Raw genomic sequence first — 21,593 nt, forward strand, 5'->3', positions numbered from 1 at the left:
CCTACCCAGTGTGCCCAGCTCAGACTCCCTCTTTCCTTTTCAACCCTTAAATATTTTGCTTTTGCTTTTTGCTGTTTTCCTTTCCTCTTTGTGCCATATTTTAATAACTATTCTTGACAAAGCCATTAGAACAAATATTACCCTTTAAAGAGGGAATTACTAGATATTAAAGCCCCACTCTCAGAGACAGCCTAACTAACTTGTGAAGACACAGCTAAGTCATAACCACTGATTTGTTCCTGGAAAAGCAGCTACAGAATTCAAGCAAGTTGTATTGATACTTACTTCTTTTTTTCCTCATTTGTCCTAAAACAACATCAAAGTCCTCTCTTCTGGGAAATGGTTATTTTCTCACGTGAGAAAGCAATTTTAATTTAAAATTTACAGCATATGATTGTGCATATTCACAAGTATCCTATGTATCACAAGGAATTTCAGTAGCCTAGCACCACTCTTGTGTAAATCCTCCCTAAAGGATGCTGAATGAGGGTTACGGGGTCTTTCTTAAGCCATAGTTTTATAGACTAACGAAAAATATCCAAAGTCTATAAAACCAAGAAAGAAACTCACTCCATCATTGAGTAGCTATTCTTTGTTTTGTAGATATCTTCATACATTTCTTCATGATTTTCTTCTGAAATAAAAGATCATTTTAATCATTAAATGGCAACAGATCAGATTAATATTTAACAAAAACTACCTGCTAGGTGCTAGTATCTTGATTTCTATTTTATTAATTTTTATTGAAATTTATGTACATATTTTTACAAGTATATCATAAGAATAATTAAACTTTCCTACAGATATGTACAACTGAAAATTAACACTAACTTCTAATGCCTAGTTCCAAGTCTGAGCTACATTAGTCAAAGAAAGTTAATGTGAGATTTATCAATAGATTCCTTCTTTCTACCATCTCTCCTCCATATATTTAATACATAACAATCAGAGTCTATGAGGCATCAGACTTCATACTTAATGCTGGAGAAACAATACAAAACCAGATACATCTCAGATAATCCCTCCCATCACAGTGTGGCTTTGTCTAGCCCAACACATGAGCTTAATATACATAAACTTCGATTCTACCCTGGAGACAGAGTCTAATGGAAAGAACATTGGATTAAAGGCCAGGCTTTGAGGCTCAAACCATGATGAGATTAAAGGATGCACTTTAATTTTTAAAAGAAAACTGAGGCACAGAATTTGAGTTTTGGATTAATTATTTCCAAGATTTTTCTCTATCTAAAATTCTGGGATTCTAAGAAGGCTAAAACCAATTTGATTAATATTTGATATTCTTTATCAGTTATCTTTTCTTTTAAAATATATTTATCTTATTAATAAAAAATGATATGTTTATTATGTGTAGCATGTTTTGATAATTATGTACAATGTGGGATGAGTAAATCAAGCTAATTAGCATATATTACCCCAAATATTCTTTTTTTTTTTTTAAAGATTTATCCATTCATTTGAAAGGCAGAGGCAGAGAGAGAGAGAGAGAGATAGCTTCCATCCTCTGCTTCACTGTCCCAAATGGCCACAACTTCTGGAGCTGGGCTCCAAAACCAGGAGCCAGGAGCTTCCTCCAGGTCTTCCACATGGGTACAGGGGCCCAAGGGCTTGGGCCATCCTCCACGTCTTTCCCAGGCCACAGCAGAGAACTGGATCGGAAGTGGAGCAGCCAGGACATGAACCAGCACCCACATGGGATGCTGGCACCGCAGGCAGTCGCCCCACTTACCACACCATAGCATTGGACCCCAAATACTCTTTTTTAAATACTCTTTAATACTTTTTTTTAAAAAAAAGATTTATTTGTTTGAAAGGCAGAGTTACACAGGGAGAGGGAGAGAGAGAAAGAGAGAGAGAGAGAGAGAGATAGAGGGAGGGAGGGAGGGAGAGAGGGAGGGAGGGAGGGAGGGAGGGAGGGAGGGGATGCAGAGAAAGATCTTCCATCCACTGGTTCATTCCCCTACATGGCTACAATGGTCAGAGCTGGGCTGATCTGAAGCCATAAGATTCTTCTGGGTCTCCTACATGGGTACAGGGGTCCAAGCACTTGGGCCATCTTCTGCTGCTTTCCCAGGCACATTAGCAGGGAGCTGGATCAGAAGTGGAGCAGCCAGGATTCAAATCAGTGTCCGTATGTGATGCTGGCCCCACAGTGCTGGTCCCCCCAGAACTCTTTTTTGTGGTGAGAACATTTAAGATTGGTGTGGGCCTTTCTCTCTCTCTCTCTCTCTCTCCCCCTTTCTGTATCTTTCAAATAAATTTTTAAAAAGCTGATAAAATAAGACAGTCTACTGTCTCAGCAATTTTCATGTGTACAATCCATTGCCCGTATTTATAATAACCACGTTGTATGATAGATCCCCTGAATTTACTCCTCTTGTGTAACTAAAATTTTGTATCTTTTGACCAACATCTCCTCATTACTCCTATTCATGCAGTCAATAGATTTTTTTTTTTTTGGACAGGCAGAGTGGACAGTGAGAGAGAGTCAGACATTTTTAATACCTCACATGAGCCTGACACTGTGCTAGGGGCTGAAGAAAAATGTAAGCATGCAGCAGTTACCATTCTAGTATGGAATACAGTTGTTCATCAGAGAAAAATCACATAAACATCAAACCACAACTGTGCCAAGCACTATGCAATAGAAGTCCATGGTGCCATGAGGTTATATTTCCCAGTGGAATAATCATTGAGCTGAGGTCAGGAAAAAGATTAAGAGGCACTTAGGCAAGGGACCCAGGGGAGGAAAGAGCATTCCAGGAGTCAGGAGTAGCACATAGAAACACCTGCACTGGGACCTGGTGCATCACAGGAGCTAAAAGAACGTCAGCACTACTGGCTCTCAGATAAAGACCGAAGGTAAATGTGAGACAAGGCCAGAGAGGCGTGGTAAGGTCAAGCATTTTAATATAAGCATTTGTTTAATTATTTTTTTTTTGTTATTTTAAAGGCAGATACACCAAGAGACAAAGAGGCACACAGAGAGATAGGCACAGAGAGATCTCCCATCCAGTGGTTCACTCCTCAAATTCTTGGGCCTAGCTGAAGTCAGGAACCCAGAACCCAATCCAGATCTCCCACATGGGTGGCAGGGACTACCTGCTGCTTCCCAGGTTATGCACTAGTAAGAAGCTGGATATGAAGTGGAGCTGGGACTAGAACCCAGGCACTCTCAGATGCGATGCAGGCTTTCCAAGTGTCATCGTAACTGCTATGCCAAACACCCACCCAACATCAAACAGCTTAAGTAAGAATATTCCTGCAAACAGCCCTGCACTGTGAAGAGATCAGCAAGGAAGCACTCTCACAGGAAGTTGCTTCTTGCCACAAGAATGCCTTTGCCAGCATCTTCACCTTCCAGATCCTAAGTGTTTTTGCTTGTACAAATCTTGGGAGCACTCCCCTTAGCTCACCATTACCCCCATACATTTCCACATTGAACATACGGCAAAGTAAATGACATCCCTCCTCAGCCACACACGCCCTGGGCATTTCCTTCTAGCATTCTCAGATATGTGTTCATGTGCTTACCACTCTCTGAGCTGAAGGAGTTAGAGAAGTCCGACTTTGGTCTGTGGGGGAGAAGATGCACAGACCATTATTAACCTTGTGGACCTTGAAAGCATTGCCACACTCACCTTGCTGCGATATGCGACTGCGCTTACCGTTCTCTGCTGGGACACTCGACATCATCATACATGTCCTCCAAAATGGGACTTGGCAGAAAGGCCCCTGGCTCTGGGGTTTCCTTAGCCACCTCCACAGCCTCCACGTAGCCACCTGGAAGGAAAATACAGAACCTCCCTAAAGGTCATCTTGTCTACTTCCTTTGGGAGTACATTCACACACATCTGTGGCAAGGGAGGTGCGAACAGGAAAAGGCAGATAAAATGAGCAACAGCCAGATCATCATCCTGCTACTTGTGATCCCCACACAAACTACTTCATCCTTCAGAGCCTCAGTTATGATTCTCTTAAATGCTGGGGACAAAGATAATAAGATCTACTCTGGGGGAGATGTTTGACACAGCAGTTAAGATGCTGCCTGGAAAGCTCTTATTGGAATGCCTGGTTTGAGACCCAGCTCTGCTTTCAGTCCAGCCCCCTGCTAATGCACACCCTGGGAGACAGCAGATGATGAATCAAGTACTTGGGTCCTTACTGCCCTGTAGAAGACCTTGATTAAATTCCAGGCTCCTGGCTTTGACCTGGCCTAGGCCCAGCTGTTGAGGGCACCTGAGGAGTGAACAAGGCAGATGAAATAAAAAAGATAAAATTATATAAATAAAAATTTTAGGGTTTCACGATGGCTGAGCAGGGAGAGAGCTTACTGCTCTAGTCCAGAAGATAATTTTTAAAAAGTGGAGAGATTATAGTCTCAGGGAAGAGTTAGGGAGAAAATGGCAGAGGAAACTACCAAAATTAGAGGTACATGGTGGACCTAGTGTAGGGTGTGGGCGCCCAAACTCGGGACACCACCAGTCAAGAGCCTATGCACCAGCGTTGGAAAGTGAGGTGAGACCAGATTACAACAGCCCAATCACTGGTGATAAAGCTGCAGGAAGAGCCTAAAGGGAACCTGGCTTGGAGCTCCATGGGGGATAGTGTACCTGCCAAACTAGAGGAGGAAAAAAAAAAAAAAGGAGGACAAACACATTTCTCTCTCTCTGATCACATTACAACAGCATCATGTAACAAGCTGATAGAGCAGGCACCATTTTGGTTATATGAAACGGCTGTACCAGCTCGTGTCTGTGCCCAGCAAGCAGCCAAGTGGAGATTCCCACTCTGGTGGGGAGAACTAATAGGGGGCCAGGAGCTTGTGACTGTGGGAGGATTTGGTGTCAGGACTGTGAAAAAAAACTGAGGGTGTGTGGGAGGACGCACAGTATGGCTGGGACTTTGGGCAGTCATAGTGGGAGACTCCACATGCTCAGGGCTTCCTGGTTACCTGGTGAGAGACACTGCTGGGGAATCTGAACTTGCACTGAGGACTGCACAGATTCTTTGTGTGGTCCTTGGGACAGAGTGGATGAATATTATACCCACTGGGTATAGAGCTCAGGCACTGGTCTCCATTGAGGAGAGGAGCTCAGATGAGAATAAATTTCCCTTCTGAATTAAAAAAAAAAAAAAAGATTTACCATGCCAAACCTGGGTCCTAGGTGTGTCACCTTTGGGATGCCCTTAACCCTGGAGAACTGAACAGAGCTCCCTCGCAATAACCACTACAAGCCTCTAGATATTCACTGAAAGCAGACATTCCACTTATCTACAGAGTCATAGTAAAAAAATAAAAGCTGCCACAGCAAAAAAAAAAAAAAAAAAAAGAGAGAAAGAAAGAAAAAGACATCAACAAGTACCTTCACAAATGCAGAACAATAAATGCACCAATTCAAGAAATGAGAACAAGGAAGACAACATGATTTCCCCAAAAAAGAACAAACACTTCAATACTAGATTGTGAACATGATGTGATGGAAGAAATACAAGAAATGGGATTCAAAAAATTGATCATAAGATGACATAGAAGTAATCAGAAGCAAATACACAAAATATTGAAATCCATACAGGACATGAAAGAAAATTTCTCCCATGAAATTGAGATCTTAAAGAGAAGTCAAAATGAAATGAAGAATTCTATAGAATAAATAAAAAATGCAGTAGAAAGCCTTAAAAACAGAATCAGTGAAGCAGAAGAAAGAATATCAGACTTAGAAGAGAAAACAGGAAATTATACAATCAAACCAAAGACAAGAAGAAGAAACTAGAAGAACAGAAAATACTGTTGGGAATCTACAGGATACGATCAAACAACCCAACATACTGGTTCTAAGAGTTCCTGAAGGCGTGGAAAGAGAGAAAGGATTAGAAGCCCTTTTTAGTGAAGTCATAACAGAAAACATCCCTAATTTGGAGAAAGTAAGGAATATCCAAGTACTGGAAGCACACAGAACTCCTAATAGACATGACCAGAAGAGATCTTCACCATGACACATTGTAATCAAACTTACCACAGTAAAACATAAAGAGAAGGTTCTAAAATGTACACAAGAGAAACGCAAGATTACTTTCAAAGTATCTCAAAGTATTTCAAAGGATCTCTAATTAGACTCACAGCAGACTTCTCATCAGAAACCCTATAGGCTAGGAAGGAATGGCAAGATATAGTCCAATTCCTAAGAGAGAAAAAAAAACTGTCAACCCAGAATATTATATCAGGCAAAGCTCTCATTTATGAATTAAGGTGAAATAAAAAACTTCCACAACAAACAGAAATTGAAAGAATTTGTTACTACCCATCCAGCCCTACAAAAGATGCTTAAGGATGTGTTGCCCACAGAAACACAGAATCATGGTCATCACTATTAAAGAAAGGAAGAAAATCTCTCAGTAAAAGTTCAAAGGAAATTCAAAATGAAAAATAAAAGTATTTTGGAAAAATGGCAGGGCCAAGTTGTTACTTATCAATAGTCACCTTGAATGTAAATGGCCTTAAGTTTCTAGTTAAAAGACATGGACTGCATGAATTGATTAAAAAAGAACATCCATCTCTCTGCTGCTTATAAGGAACATATCTCACCAACAAAGATGCACACAGACTGAAAGTAAAAGGATGGAAAAAGATATTCCATGCCAACTGAAACAAAAAAATAGCTGGTATAGCCTTCCTAGGATCAGATAAAATAGACTTCAACACAAATCTATTCAAAGAGATAAAGAAGAGCACTATGTAATGATTAAGGGATCAATTCAACAGGAAAATGTAACTATTATAAACGTATATGCACCTAATTACAGGGCACTTAGCTATTTAAAAGAATGTTAAGGGATTCAAAGGGAAACTTAGACTCCAACACAATAGTAATGGGGGACTTCAATACTCCACTTTCAGCAGTAGACAGATCAGACAGAAAGGAAATAGCAGATTTAATAGACACTATAGACCAAATGGACCTAACAGATATCTACAGAACTTTTCATCCTACAGTTACAGAATGTACATTCTTCTCAGCAGTGCATGGAACTTTCTATAGGATTGACCACATCCTAGGCCATAAAGCAAGTCTCAGCAAATTAAAAAAATTGCAATTTGTTGGTAGAAAGAAACTAGAAAATGTTTTTACATGTTTGTGCTTGAGTTTGCTGATCAAACAAGCTACACTATGTTGGATATTTAAGGAATGTTTCCAAATACATGTATTCTTAAAATTTATAGAAGGCATTTGACCTTCTGGCAAATGTTTCTTAAGTTGTTATTTAATGGTTGAAATTTCTTACTAAGTTTTCATTTGGTATTGTTATTGTCAGTAAGTGATCTAGGAAGCCTTTTTCCCTTATTTCTCTATTCTCTTCAAGATGGGAAACTGATTCTATACTGAAGGACTCTCCAAGATGTACAGTTTGATTTTTGAATGTTATAAAAGGGATGGCTAACATTTTCTGTAATAACAGCATAGCCAAAATGACAGCTTAAATTATGATTTCATGGCTAGATTTACTTCGACATGGGCACAGTAAACAGGCAAATCCTCCCTTTCAGACCAAAGGGAGAGAAACCTTTAAAGTAAGGACATATCTTTCCTAATGAGCATTGTCTACCTCACAAAAAAAAAGCAAAACACTATCAGAACATGTTTGTGACTGTAGACTTCTAGTTTAGGCCATCGAAGATTAGAGGTGGGACTGGAGCACTCACCTTGACTTGAACCCTCTGGTCTCTTTAACAAAAACCAGGAGGTAAAGAAAGCTAGACATCAGAAGCAATGTAAAGATAGATGGCAGGCCAATTAATGGCTGTTTTGCACAGTGATCCGCCATCAAGGAGACCCAACAGGCCAGTCCACTGCATTGGTTTATATGGCAAGCCAGGGCTTCAGCAGAAGTCAGCCTATTAAGAGCCCTGGAAGCTATGCCAGCCAAGAGTTGGGTCAATGGAAACAGAACTGCCCTGGGATTGAAGGACTTCAGGTCAGAGTCACAGGCCTTGCTGCCTCTAAGCTGAAAAGCCCTTCACTCATCCCAGCTTCCAAAGTAATCACCACTGCTGAGGGGAGGGCCAAGTAGGGTCAGCAACACTGCCAGCAGAACTGTAAACTTCCTGTTAGAGATGCCACCTGCCTTCACCTGGCCAGCTCTCCTCCCAGGCCAGCTAGGTAATGGAAATCAATAGGATGCCTTCCCAAGGAGGTTCACACCTCCCTTAGAATGTACTCCATGTGAAAAGATAGATAGGTCTGGGCCTCATAACTGACAAGGCCTTAAAGCCCACCAAATTATTATCAGGCTCCTCTGTCAGTTTCTATTTTCCTCTTAATGGGAAAACTTATTAGTGGCTTGGACAGCACCTTTCTTAGGTCCTCCAATGATGACTCTATGCTTTGTTCTAGACCCTGTCTAGCCCACTTGGGGCCTCATTTCTTTTTAATCATAGCTTCTACTCTAACATCAATGGTGCTGCTCCCTGAATCATACCATGCATCTTCTCAGACCACAATGGAACCTGCAACTATAAAGCTGTATAGTTCTGGGTACATTCCTATGTACTGACTTGTAAGGGTACAGTTTAAAACTTGTCATGGGACTCCAAATCCCAATAAACTTGGTGATGAAAATGCCTTCTTAATTGTTAAAGTGATCGTGAACATATAGATAGGATTAAGTGTTAAAGAGATCATATAAATAGGATCAAGTGCCTGGTAATAATAATAGATAGAATTAAAAAGGAAAGAGTGTCCAACATGGGAAGCAATCTACACAGCAGACTCATAGAATGACAATCGCTTCAAGTAATACTCTGACCTCAGAATCATCCTTAAGTCTTCCTACTCTGGCTGCAAAACCCATGAGAGCATTCCAGGCATGGAAAGCCAAGACACTGGCAAAAAATGTTCTACATGAAGGATCTCTGTGAGAGAGACCCTAGTGGAAAGAAGGAGCCATCAAAGAAGGAGGTACTTTTCTCTAAAGGGAAGAGAGAACTTGCACTTTGCTTATGTCTCATACAAATACTGATGCAGTTTGTGGACTCAAAAGGCTTCTATAGCCTAGACAGCTCATTTCAAGAGCCTCTGGTGGTCATGGATGTCATATATATGAGTGTTAATTGTTAAATTAACAACAGGAGTCACTGTGCACTAATTCCCCTTGCAGGACCTCTGTCCTCAATGAGTTGTATTGAGAGTTAACTGTAAGTCCAGTTCTCAAACAGTTTTTTTCTGTGTGTAGGTGTATTTGTGCAAACTGCTGAAAACTTAGTATAGAGTTGGTCTGCTGTATACAAAGTTAATTGAAAATGAATCTTAATGGAGGATGGGGCTGGAAAGGGAGGAGGTGGAGGGGTGGGAGTGTTGTGGGAAGAATAACTACATTCCTAAAGTTGTACTTATGAAATTTGTATTCCTTAAAACATAAATTTATTAAAAAAAGAAAAAAAAGAAGACACTGAACCTTCAGGCGTGTAATTCTGAATGGCTTTGCAGTAAGCAATACAAATATTTAAGGAAGAAATTATGTGACTGGGAGGAACTAACCATTGTGGTTGAGCTAGGAATAGAGCACCATCTTAGGTACTTCATGACTGAGAAGAAACTGTAAAGTAATGGTTAAAAGTATGGCCTGCCATGGAAAGCCAAGACACCCTGGAAAAGAAAAAAAAAAAAGAAGACCTGAATGAAAGATCTCTGCGAGTGAGATCCCAGTGGAAAGAACGGGGCCATCAAAGATGGAGGTACCTTTCTCTGAAGGGAGGAGAGAACTTCCACTTTGACTATGACCCTATCGGAATAAGATCAAAGTCAGCGAACCCTAAAGGCTTCCATAGCCTTGGCAACTCATGACAAGAGCCTAGGGAGATTACTGATGCCATAAACAAGAGTGTCAAATTGTTAAGTCAACAACAGGAGTCACTGTGTACTTACATCTCATGTGGGATCTGTCCTTAATGTGTTGTCTAATGTGAAGTGATGCTATAACTAGTACTAAAACAGTATTTTTACACTTTGTGTTTCTGTGTGGGTGCAAACTGATGAAATCTTTACTTAGTATATACTGAATCGATCTTCTGTATATAAAAATAATTGAAAAAAAAAACAAACCTGGTGTTAAATTGGAAATTGCATAGAAAATTAATTAATTTTTAAAAAATATCATGTAGGATCTCTGTCCTTAACGTGCTGTACACTGTTATTTAATGCTATAACTAGTACTCCAACAGTATTTTTTCACTTTGTGTTGCTATGTGGGTGCAAACTGTTGAAATCTTTACTTAACATATACTAAACTGATCCTCTGTATATAAAGAGAATTGAAAATGAATCTTGATGTGAATGGAAGGGGAGAGGGAGCGGGAAAGGGGAGGGTTGCGGGTGGGAGGGAAGTTATGGGGGGGGAACCATTGTAATCCATAAGCTGTACTTTGGAAATTTATATTCATTAAATAAAAGTTAAAAAAAAAAGTATGGCCTGCAGCCACACCTAGAGGAGCCACTCAGTAATGTAACTGTGGGCAAGTTATTAACTTGTGTTTCAAAATCTTTGTACATAAAAGGAAGATAATCTTGTCTGTCTCACAAGGCTTTTGGTACAATTAACTCGGCTAATTCCATGTAGAGTGCTTGCAACAATCACTGTACTATTGTACAATGATTCTTCAATAACTATCAGTATCATATGTGCTGATTAAATAAAGTCACAGTTGCACTCCCTTTTTCTGTTATTTGAGAGTCTGTAAGGCAATTCTTTGTAATTAGGAGTAACTAAGTACTGAAATGAAGACAATCACTAAAATATATTCCTAAAATATATTTCTAAAATAAAAAAATCTTAACATCTATTCCTACATGACTGTGGCAAGGATTAAATAGACACACACAAACTGTGCTTCCCTGATAAGCCAGTAACTCCTCCCTCTTTGAAGGTTCTTTCTTTAATCTCTGATCTCAACTGAAGTCATCCAGGGTCTAGTCTCAGGGCTTCTCTCTCTACATCTCAATGCCCTTATCCAGTTATGTGGCCTTATTCTTCTTCAAGCAAAACTTCTTAGGTAAATTGAGCACATGTTGATATGTTTTATTTGTTAATGCTGGAATGTGTTGGGCTTAAAACATAGAGGGTTTGTCTTTCCAAGTAGTTAGCCTCCTAAATGCAAGTGATGGCTTGTTTCTCAGAGTTTTAAACTTGTCATAACCATAAAATTGCCACCTCGTATCAGCTGACATAAGTTAATATTTAGGGTACAGATAACTAAGAACCATTTTCCAATATGGACTATTGATCAGAACTAAGAGGTCGTGTATCAGAGAAGTAAACAAGAAGCAGATTACATGCACCTATTCAATGAATAAGAAAAAATATTGTATTCTCTGACAAGAAGTGAGTTAGCCTGTAGATTTCAAACCATCTCATTGAATGTCAGCTCCCAGAGGCACAGGGCCCTATACTCTCTAAAGGAGTTAACAGTAAATTTCTCCAATACAAAATAAACATGCTAAACACACAGTCGCTTAATTCTTAGTTTGGGACATTTAAAAAACATCTTAATCCTTCTTTTTGGCTGAAGCAAATGTAAAAGTTACAGCTTCATTTTGAACAGATGACTCTCAAATCTGCATCTCCACTGTAGACATCACTCAGGAATTACAGATATCCTGTCACCCTTCACACCACTTCCATTTGGTTGTCTAAACATGTTATGTTCCATAACAAACTCACGATTTCTCTCTGCAAGTCTGCTCTTCCTAAAGTTTGCTCCATCTCAGTAAAAACGAGATTCCATCCTTTTTGTTGCTCAACCTCAAAGCCTTGGAGACAGCCCTGCTTCTCTTCTCTCTCAGATCTCACCTCCAATCCACAGCCATCTGTTGGCTCTACTGAAACCTCATCTTGAATGTGAATGCATCTCTCAGCTACCCTATGATGGTTCCTTCCTCCAAGCTACTGTCATCTCACCCAAGTGATTACACTAACCTCCTAACAGACCTCCCTGATTTATCCTACATTCCATTGTCAAGACAGCCACTGGATCATTCTTTGAACTACAATCAGACCATGCTGTTTTTGTGCCTGAAGCGTTCAATGTTTTTTTTTTTTTTTAATTTATTTATTTGACAGAGTTAGACAGTGAGATAGAGAGACAGAGAGAAAGGTCTTCCTTCCATTGGTTCACCCCCAAAATGGCCACTATGGCTGGAGCTACGCCAATACGAAGCCAGGAGCCAGGTGTTCCTCCTGGTCTCTCATGCGGGTGCAGGGCCCCAAGGGCTTGGGCCATCTTCCACTGCCCTCCCGGGCCACAGCAAAGAGCTGGACTGGAAGAGGAGCAACCAGGACTAGAACCCGGCATCCATATGGGATGCCAGTGCCACAAGCAGAGGATTTCGATGGTTTTTTAAAATCTCATTTAGAGCAAATGACTCCACAAACAAGTTCCTGAAGTGGTCTACAGAAGCCCCTTGCAGTCTCTTGACCTCATCTCCTGCTACCTCTTTCCCAGTTATCCTGCTCTGGCCACACTAGCCTCCCTGCTGTTCTAGCAACACAGCAGCAGGTTCCTGCCTCACTTCCCCTCTCCCTAAAAGTCTTTACCGAGATACACATACAACTCTTCCTCATCTGCTTTAGCTCTGCAAGGTCACCCATGTACGCCTTCGAACTGCAACTCCTACCACTCCCAGCTACTTAACTTTAATTCTGTTTCCTTGATTTATTTTTAAATAATACTTATCACAACTTTTTAATATTATGTTCCCACATAGTAATATTTTATTTTACATGTATTTATTGTCCGTCTCTGAGGATTGGAATGTAACTTCCCCAGGGATGGGAATTTTTGTGTGTTTTGTTTATTGCTATATTCACATTACCTTGAAGAGTTCGGGCACATAAAAAGCACTGAAATATTTCTTTTTTTGAATATTGCATGATTTGGATGTGTGTGTCTTCTAACCAACGTGTTTAGTGTTCACCAATGTTAAAAATTTATATCTGCTATCTATTATTTTATTTATTCTCTTTATTTCCTGTTTTTTTTTTTAATTTTTGACAGGCAGAGTGGACAGTGAGAGAGAGACAGAGAGAAAGGTCTTCTTTTGCTGTTGGTTCACTCTCCAATGGCTGCCACGGCCGGCGTGCTGCAGCCGGTGCACTGCGCTGATCCGAAGGCAGGAGCCAGGTGCTTCTCCTGGTCTCCCATGGGGTGCAGGACCCAAACACTTGGGCCATCCTCCACTGCACTCCCGGGCCATAGCAGAGAGCTGGCCTGGAAGAGGGGCAACCGGGACAGAATCCGGAGCCCCGACCGGGACTAGAACCCCGTGTGCCAGCGCTGCTAGGCGGAGGATTAGCCTGTTGAGCCACGGCGCCGGCTATTTCCTGTTTTTTTTAAAGTTTTATTTATTTGAAAGAGAGAGAGAGAGAGATTTATCTTCCATCTAATTATTTACTCCCCAGAAGGCCAGGGCTGGTCCAGGTCAAAGCCAGGAGCCCGGAGCTTCTTCCAGGTCTCCCATGTGGGTGCAGAGGGGGATCAAGCACTTGGTCTATCTTCCACTGCTTTCCCAGGCACATTAGCATGAAACCAGATTGGAAGTGGAGCAGCTTGGTCTCCAACAAGCAGCCACATGGGAGGCTGGCATAAACACCAGCCCCATCTTCCTGTCTTAAGGTTTCTTTTCTATTTTTTCTATTATGTTTTTGTGCCTTTTCTATTTGTTTGCAAGGTATATGTGCTCTATCTTTTAAGAGTTACAGAAGTCCTCCATCCACTAGTTCACTCCCTCCCCCAAAAGTTACCTTTTTGTTTAAAAATTTTAACTAAAGTATACAATATAGAAAAGATTTCAAATTATGAAAGTACAGATAACAAGTGTTCCCAAATGAAAATGAACTGAAACATATTCATGAACCAGGATCAAGAACCACAGCATTGGCAGTGTCCCAGCACATCCCACTTGAGCTCTCCTCTAGTCACTCTAGTTGGCCCCACCCCCTCACACAGGGTAACCACCATTCTAACTTCCATTCCAGAGGTAAAATCTGGTATTTTTGAACTTTACAGGAATGAAATAATTCACTGTGTACTTTGACCCATATTGTTGTATGCAGTTAAACTTTATTCATTCTCATGATTTTATCTTTTTTTTTTTTAATTTTTGACAGGCAGAGTGGACAGTGAGAGAGAGAGAGAAACAGAGAGAAAGGTCTTCCTTTGCCGTTGGTTCACCCTCCAATGGCCGCTGCGGTAGCGCGCTGCGGCCGGCGCACCGCGCTGTTCCGATGGCAGGAGCCAGGTGCTTCTCCTGGTCTCCCATGGGGTGCAGAGCCCAAACACTTGGGCCATCCTCCACTGCACTCCCTGGCCACAGCAGAGAGCTGGCCTGGAAGAGGGGCAACCGGGACAGGATCGGTGCCCCGACCGGGACTAGAACCCGGTGTGCCGGCGCCGCAAGGCGGAGGATTAGCCTGCTGAGCCACGGCGCCGGCATGATTTTATCTCTTTCTTTGTGGGACTGTGCCACAATTTATTTATCCATTCTACTTCTGATAGGCATTTGGATAGCTTCCAGTTTGAGGCTGTTATAAAAAGCTCTGCCATGAACATCTTGTATATGTGTCTGGTGAATTAAAGAATGCATTTATATTAGTTATATATACAAGCATGGAATTTTTAGATTGTAGGATATGTATATATTTGATTTTAACACTGCCAGTTTTCCAAAATGATTGTTCTAATTTACAACCCCTACAGAGTATGAATTGCTCCATATCTTCAAAAGTACTTAACATTTTTTGCCTTTTTTATTTTTGCCCTTTTCCTGGGCAGATAGAGATACTGCTTATAGGCATCATTTGTACTTCTCTAACAATTAAAAATAATCGACCCTTTGTAATGTATTTGCCTTTTAGATATCCTCTTGTTGAATTGCCTGTTCAAATATTTTCATCATTTCATTATATTTCTTCTTTTTCCTAATTGATTTCTAGGGCACATTTTCTGAATTCAAGGGAGATTTATATATTCCATTCAAGAGTCCTTGGTCAAATGTGTACATAATAAAAATAACTTCTTGGCCGGCGCCGTGGCTTAACAGGCTAATCCTCCGCCTTGCAGCGCCAGCACACCGGGTTCTAGTCCCGGTCGGGGCACTGATCCTGTCCCGGTTGCCCCTCTTCCAGGCCAGCTCTCTGCTGTGGCCAGGGAGTGCAGTGGAGGATGGCCCAGGTTCTTGAGCCCTGTACCCCATGGGAGACCAGGAGAAGCACCTGGCTCCTGCCATCGGAACAGCGCGGTGTGCCGGCCGCAGCGCGCCTACCGCGGCGGCCATTGGAGGGTGAACCAATGGCAAAAGGAAGACCTTTCTCTCTGTCTCTCTCTCACTGTCCACTCTGCCTGTCAAAAAAAAAAAATAACTTCTCAAACTCGGTGACTGCCTTCTCACTCTTTCAATGGCATCTTTTGATGCATCTATCCCAGCTCTCGTAACTTCAAATTATTAATATTTGAACTCTCTTCCTAAACAATAAGAAAGCTTCATATGCATTAAGTGTGATTACCTTCCAAATATGTGTGGTATTAGTGTTCAGTATATTATAACATTTTAGTATACCTCTCACTTTGATATTATTACTGTTTTACTCAACTGATACTGTATTCCTGTTTAGCTTCCATTCTTGCATTCCAAACTTTCTACCTGGAATTAGTTTTCTTCTGTCTGAAGTAAATGCTTTATAATTTCCTACAGTGAATTTCATTTTACCATTAAGATATCCTGGTTTTTATTTGTCTAATATATCATTTTTTTAAATTCTTGAATGGCATTTCACTAGGCATGTATTTTGGGTTGGCATCCAGTATCTTCAGCAGAACTACATTCTGGTTACACACTCTTGTTAGAAACTCATCAGTCTGCCTCCTTGTTTCTTCGTAAGTTATTGATCTTTTCCATTGTCTGCTTTTAAGGCTTTTAAAGATTTTTTTTATCCCTTGATGTTCTTCGGTTTCTCTGGGACATTGCTAAGTGTGGATTTCCTTTCTTTATCCTCCCTGAAAACATAATAGCATTCCTTGATTTGCAAATTTATATCTTCCAACAATTTTGGGTTTAGATTGAGTTTTTAATTTTAGCTCCCAAATGAGAGAGAAATTTGATTACCAGAAGCTGGGAGGAATAAAAGAAATTTGGATAGCAAAAAGTAAGGGAAGTTGGGTGTGGTTTAGTAATTCTGATAAATATATTAATATAAGATAGTAATAGAGGAAGTAAAGGGTATTTGGGGACTATTTATATTACTACCTTACAATTTTTTGTGGTATAAATCTAAAAATATTCTTAAATGAAGTGTTAAGAAGAAAAAAACAGAATTCTGTCATGTGCAGCAAAATAGTTGGAACTACAGATAATCTTGTGACATGAAACACGTCAGACACGGAAAGACAAAACTGTAGGTTCCTTCTTATTTGTGGAAGCTTAAAAAAAGTTAGCAGAACTGAGACTAGTGATTCCTAGTGTTTGGGCAGCATCAGGGGAGGGGTTATAGGTAGGGAACTAGATAACAGGTACCAAAGCAGACATTCCACTTATCTACAAAGTGATAGTACAAAGATAAAAGCCACCACGGCAAGAAAAAAAAAAGAAACCATTGAGTATCTCCACAAATGCTGAAGAACAAACACAGATTCAAGAAACAAGAAGGAAGACAACATGACACCCGCAGAAGAACAGCACTTCAATACTAGATTGTGAAGATGATGAGATGGAAGAAATACAAGAAATGGAATTCAAAAAATTGATCATAGGACTACATAGATGTAATCAGAAGCAACTGCACAAACTACTAAAATCCATACAGGACATGAAAGAAACTATTTTCAATATTTATTTATCTGAGAGGCAAAGGCAGGGGGAGGCGAGAGAGAGAGAGAGAGTGAATGAGAGCACACCAGAGAGATCTCCCATCTACTAGTCTATTCCCCAAATGTTTGCAACACCTAGGACTAGGCCAGCCCAAAGGTGAAAGTTGGGAATTCAATCCAGGTCACTGACAAGGGTGGCAGGAACCCAACAGGTTGAATCTTCACCATGTCCTTCAAAGTTGTGCGTTAGTAGGAAGCTGGAATCTAGACACAGAGTTGTAATTTAAACCCAGGCACTCTGATGTGAGTTGTGTCCATCTTAACAAGTATCTTAATCAATAGGCTAAATACTCACACTTACAGAGAATTTATCTTTGCTTCTGTCAGTCGTCTAGGAGGTATAGCAAGCTGGCACCACTTAAGACTAAACTGGGTGTCTTTTGGACCCAATTTAATTTACAGACAGTGTAAATTTGCAGTGGATCAGTTTATGTAACAGGTTTTTTGTTTTTCCTTCACCTTGTATGAGGGTTAAAATGGGGAAGTTTTCTTCTCTCCAATGGGATTCATGTCTTGTTCATTGCTAAAGTATGGATGTAATCTTTTAGGGGTCTCAACTTTATACAGAGGTCTCCTATAATAAACTTACATTGGGAAGGCCCTGGGACATAGCTCTTGTCTTTTAAATACTGTGTAGTAAATAGGAACTCAAGTAAAAACCTCAGGGCAAAAGCTAGCTTTATACTCACCACCATGGGTGCCTGGTTACTATAGGTCTATGGATGCTTGCTTTTCACATCAGTTCAGTGATACTTCTTATGGATGTTTATAGTTTATTATTATTATTATTATTAGGTCAGGAGAATCATTCAGATTGTCTCATCTACCATATTATCAGAAACTGAGACATGATTAATTCTTTTATCTTTCAACAAAGTTCTGTTGGGGACACCCATTACGTCAGACTCTGGGCCAGTTTATACAGATACAGAGAATAACACCAATGCTCTCTGATCTAAAGGTGCCCCCAGTGCACACAGAGGACACAGCACAGGAACCACGGATTATATATAAGGTATGCTACAATCTTACAAACAAAAAGAAAAGAAAGGCAGAGAACTAGCAATAACTTAGCAAATGAACCAGATGCTTTATAAGCTGTGGCAAATAGCCCTAGGAGATAAGGAATATCACTCTCATTTGCACACGAAATTAAGTAAATTTCCCAAGGTTGCAGGAATAGTGTGTGGTGGTCCTGGGTCCCTGAAATCTCTGATTCCAAATTATAATCTTGAAACACATTCATTCTCTTGCTGGTTAAGTGTCATGGAAACAAAGACATGAGGATTTATGACCCCTGCAAAGTGAGAAAGAGAAATCTAGGTAGGAAGAAGGTAAGGGAGGCCTCTTTGGAGATAGATCTTTGGGGATAGATCTTGCAGGATGGATAGGACAGCAACAAGTAGAGAGGAAGCATAAAAGCATTCCAGATAGAGGGACAAGACCACGAAACACCACAGGGGTATGGAAGCACATGACACTGTCAGTAACTAAAGACAGAACAGAGAGTTTACAGGGAGAGAGGTGTGTGGCACAGGCAAGGCCAACTAAGATGAAGTTGGTCTTCTTTATATAAAGATAATTAAAAATGAATCTTAATGAAGAATGGGATGTGATGGGAGAGCGAATAGGAGGTGGGACGGGAGTGGGAGGGTAGGTATGGGGGAAAAACCACTATATTCCTAAAGTTGTACTATGAAAATTGCATTCATTAAATAAAAGCTTAAAAAAAAACAAAACAAAAAGATGGATACTTTAAGGGGCCTTGAGTCCATCTTATGATCACTGAGTATTTTTTCATAATTCTGTAACACATTAGCGGGCAGGAATGGACATCTGCTTTCTCTATCCATATCCACATTTTTTTCCTGGTAACAGCTCTCTTCTTTTCCTTGGGGAATCCTTCCATCTTATGGCATATAGTTTTGGTAGAACTGATTCTAGCCTCAGCTCCAGGGGTGAGATTATGATGTAGATTGGGCCAATGAGAGCATCATATCCCTTATCCTCAATGATTGGTTCAAGGGTGACATGTGACCCAACCAAGGCCAATAAGATTCAAATCTTGGTCTTTTAACTTTTGGGGAAGGTTAAAAAAATGCTAATCCTCCTATGAGATTTATAAGAGGATAGGTTGTAGACCTATCACTGTTGGGTTCCATCCTACCTCTGCAAGGGTAAAAGTTGCTCCCAGGCGGGAGCAAATCCAGGCATTATGAATGTGATACTGAGTTTCTGGGATATTGTTTGTGTCTCTGGATCCTTCCATGACTAGACCTTATACCAGTGACCCTTTCTTGTTTTTTTGAACAACTTACAATTCAAATAGTATTGTTTGCAATTAAGAGTCTCGACTAACACCCAAGCAAAATGCAATCTACATCACATTAGCAAATGATACCATACCATACTATATAAGTGTGTCAATGGCAACAGGAGCCAGGAGTTAGAAAAAGGAGAGAATAAACATTAACTGAGCACTTATCATAGGACGTACTTCAGATCTGGTCCTCATAAAGCCTCTGTGCTGTCTGTATTATGTTCCATTTTTATAAAGGAAGAAACTGAGCTGCAGGAGTATGAAGTTACCACAAAGCTACCTTCAGAGCCCCGATTTGAACTCAAATCTTCTGCTTCAAAATCCAGAACTTCCGACCCTTGCATAACTGCCTCACTGTGGCAAATTACTTCGTACATAGTAAATGTTCAATAAATATAAGCATTTATAAAATCAATTAAGACCTTAGCCACACTTATCGTTGGTAAAGGTGAAGAGGATAAGGGAGAATGTGACTTACCATAGCCTAGGGAGTAACCAGGTAGCTTTGGGCCCCCAGAGCAGGCTTTCATCTGGTTGACATCAGTCGCAGCTTCCTGCTGCCCAGCCAGCATGCCGCTTCTGTCTCCATGGATTCCGATCATCTGGATTTTTCCAGGTGTCTCTTCAGAGGCATCTACCTAAGCATACATGACAGGAAGTGTCCAGCTGTGCTCCGACCTCTCCACTTAGCTCTTTGATTATCTGTGTTCTTCCTCCCTTCATTCCTTGTGGCTAAGTGACATTTGTTTTTTATTTAATGCTGCTTTACTAGACTGTATTTTGTGGGCACACACCATGCCCTTCATTTACCCCTGAAGCAGCAGTGAGTGCCCGGCACAGAGACAGGTCCACAGGAGACAAGCTACGATGCAGTACCAACTCGGAGGTGAGCCGTTTATATATTGTGTCTACTTTAACCGACATGTCACCCCATGAAGAAAATATCATCAGTCTTCTTGATGAGGAATTTACTGAGGTTAAATCATTGGTCTCTGGTCGCATATTTAGTTCTCTATCAAGGCAGGACTTGATCCCTGGGCCCTGTGCTCTTAATCACTAAGGGAAGCTGGGTATTCCTTTCTCCACACCTTCCTGTAGCCTGACATTTCATCTTTGTACCCACCACTCTCCTGTTCCCTTTCCATCCAGCACTTGTGAAACACTGAAGGTGAGACAGTCTGCGTTCTGGAAGTAGACATGCAATGTACAGAATGATGGTGAAAACAAGGCACACAGTTGATTGGGGAATAGTGTGAGTAGTGGTATTTATAGCAGTGGTGTTCACATTGTCTTAGAAACAGAGAAGATGAGTAAGTCAGTACTCTTGGCTACAACTCAAGGTTAGGGGAGACTTCAGAGAGCAGGCTTCATGAAACTACGTTTTCTAAAATGAAGAGGGACATTGATAGGGGTGATAAAGGAACATCGGAGCAAAGGCATGGGGTGTTAAAATCCTTTTAAGGTAGCATGGAGGATATTGCTGAGTGAGGCACTTAAGGAAAAGAGGAAGAAAGATTAGAGACTGAAGCTGGCAAGACAGAATGGAGCTGCATTATGAGGGGTCCTGCATGCAAAGCAAAGAGTTTGGGCTTTACATCTTAATCCTGGGACTCTGAGCAGAGGAGAAACCCGATCAGACTGACATTTCAGACATGTAGACATATTGACAGGAAGCGATAGTGGAAAGAGAAGAATTAGAACCATTTGGGCCATCTAAATATTTCCTAATTGTGAAATGAAAGGGAGATAGGTTGCTGTTGCTTCCATCATGGCTAAGTGGACATGAGGGCTGACCGTAAGACATGTGAAAGTACTTGGGAAAAGCCAGTGTAACTAATAGATACAGAGCAGGGAACAACCTGAGTCTTCAGTAAGTTCTTGGACAAACTGTGGAGAAAAAGAAGAGGGGCATTCGTGTACATCCTATGGCCAAGAATGTAGCTTTTGAAACAGGGAAAGATGATGAGCGAGCAATGAAGTCAACGTTTTCCACAAATACAGTGACTGCCATCCTTTAACACAGCCCCTAATGAAGCAGTGCCTGATTTTAGAACTGCTCAGGAGGACATTCCCTAAGTTAGTTTAAATAACAATGCATCAGGGATCTACAGATTTATCATTTATGTTTGACCTCAAAGAGTACTGCCCGGCTAGACCACCCACATCATTCACCTAACATGTGCCAAGCAACTTTCAAGTTTCACAATCACAAACCTACAGCATTCAAAGGAGAGGAGACTCTTTGGTGGGGGCCTGACCCTGAGCCTGCTCCTGACATGGAGTTACCACTGGAACAGAACCGACACCTGCTTCTTCATGGTCAGTATCCTTGGTCATGTT

General features: G+C 40.8%; 1 protein-coding gene across 1 annotated transcript in view; it reads right to left on the reverse strand.

The window, feature by feature from the left end:
* Positions 1 to 21,593, reverse strand: part of FYB2 (FYN binding protein 2) — a 114,488-nt gene that overhangs the window by 37,403 nt on the left and 55,492 nt on the right. Inside the window, 4 exon segments of the mRNA XM_062190088.1 lie at positions 571 to 631; positions 3,553 to 3,593; positions 3,687 to 3,801; positions 19,732 to 19,891. Of these exon segments, the coding sequence (XP_062046072.1) occupies positions 571 to 631; positions 3,553 to 3,593; positions 3,687 to 3,801; positions 19,732 to 19,891 (377 nt within the window).

Source organism: Lepus europaeus, chromosome 5 (genome assembly GCF_033115175.1).
Source record: "Lepus europaeus isolate LE1 chromosome 5, mLepTim1.pri, whole genome shotgun sequence".
NCBI lineage: Eukaryota > Metazoa > Chordata > Mammalia > Lagomorpha > Leporidae > Lepus > Lepus europaeus.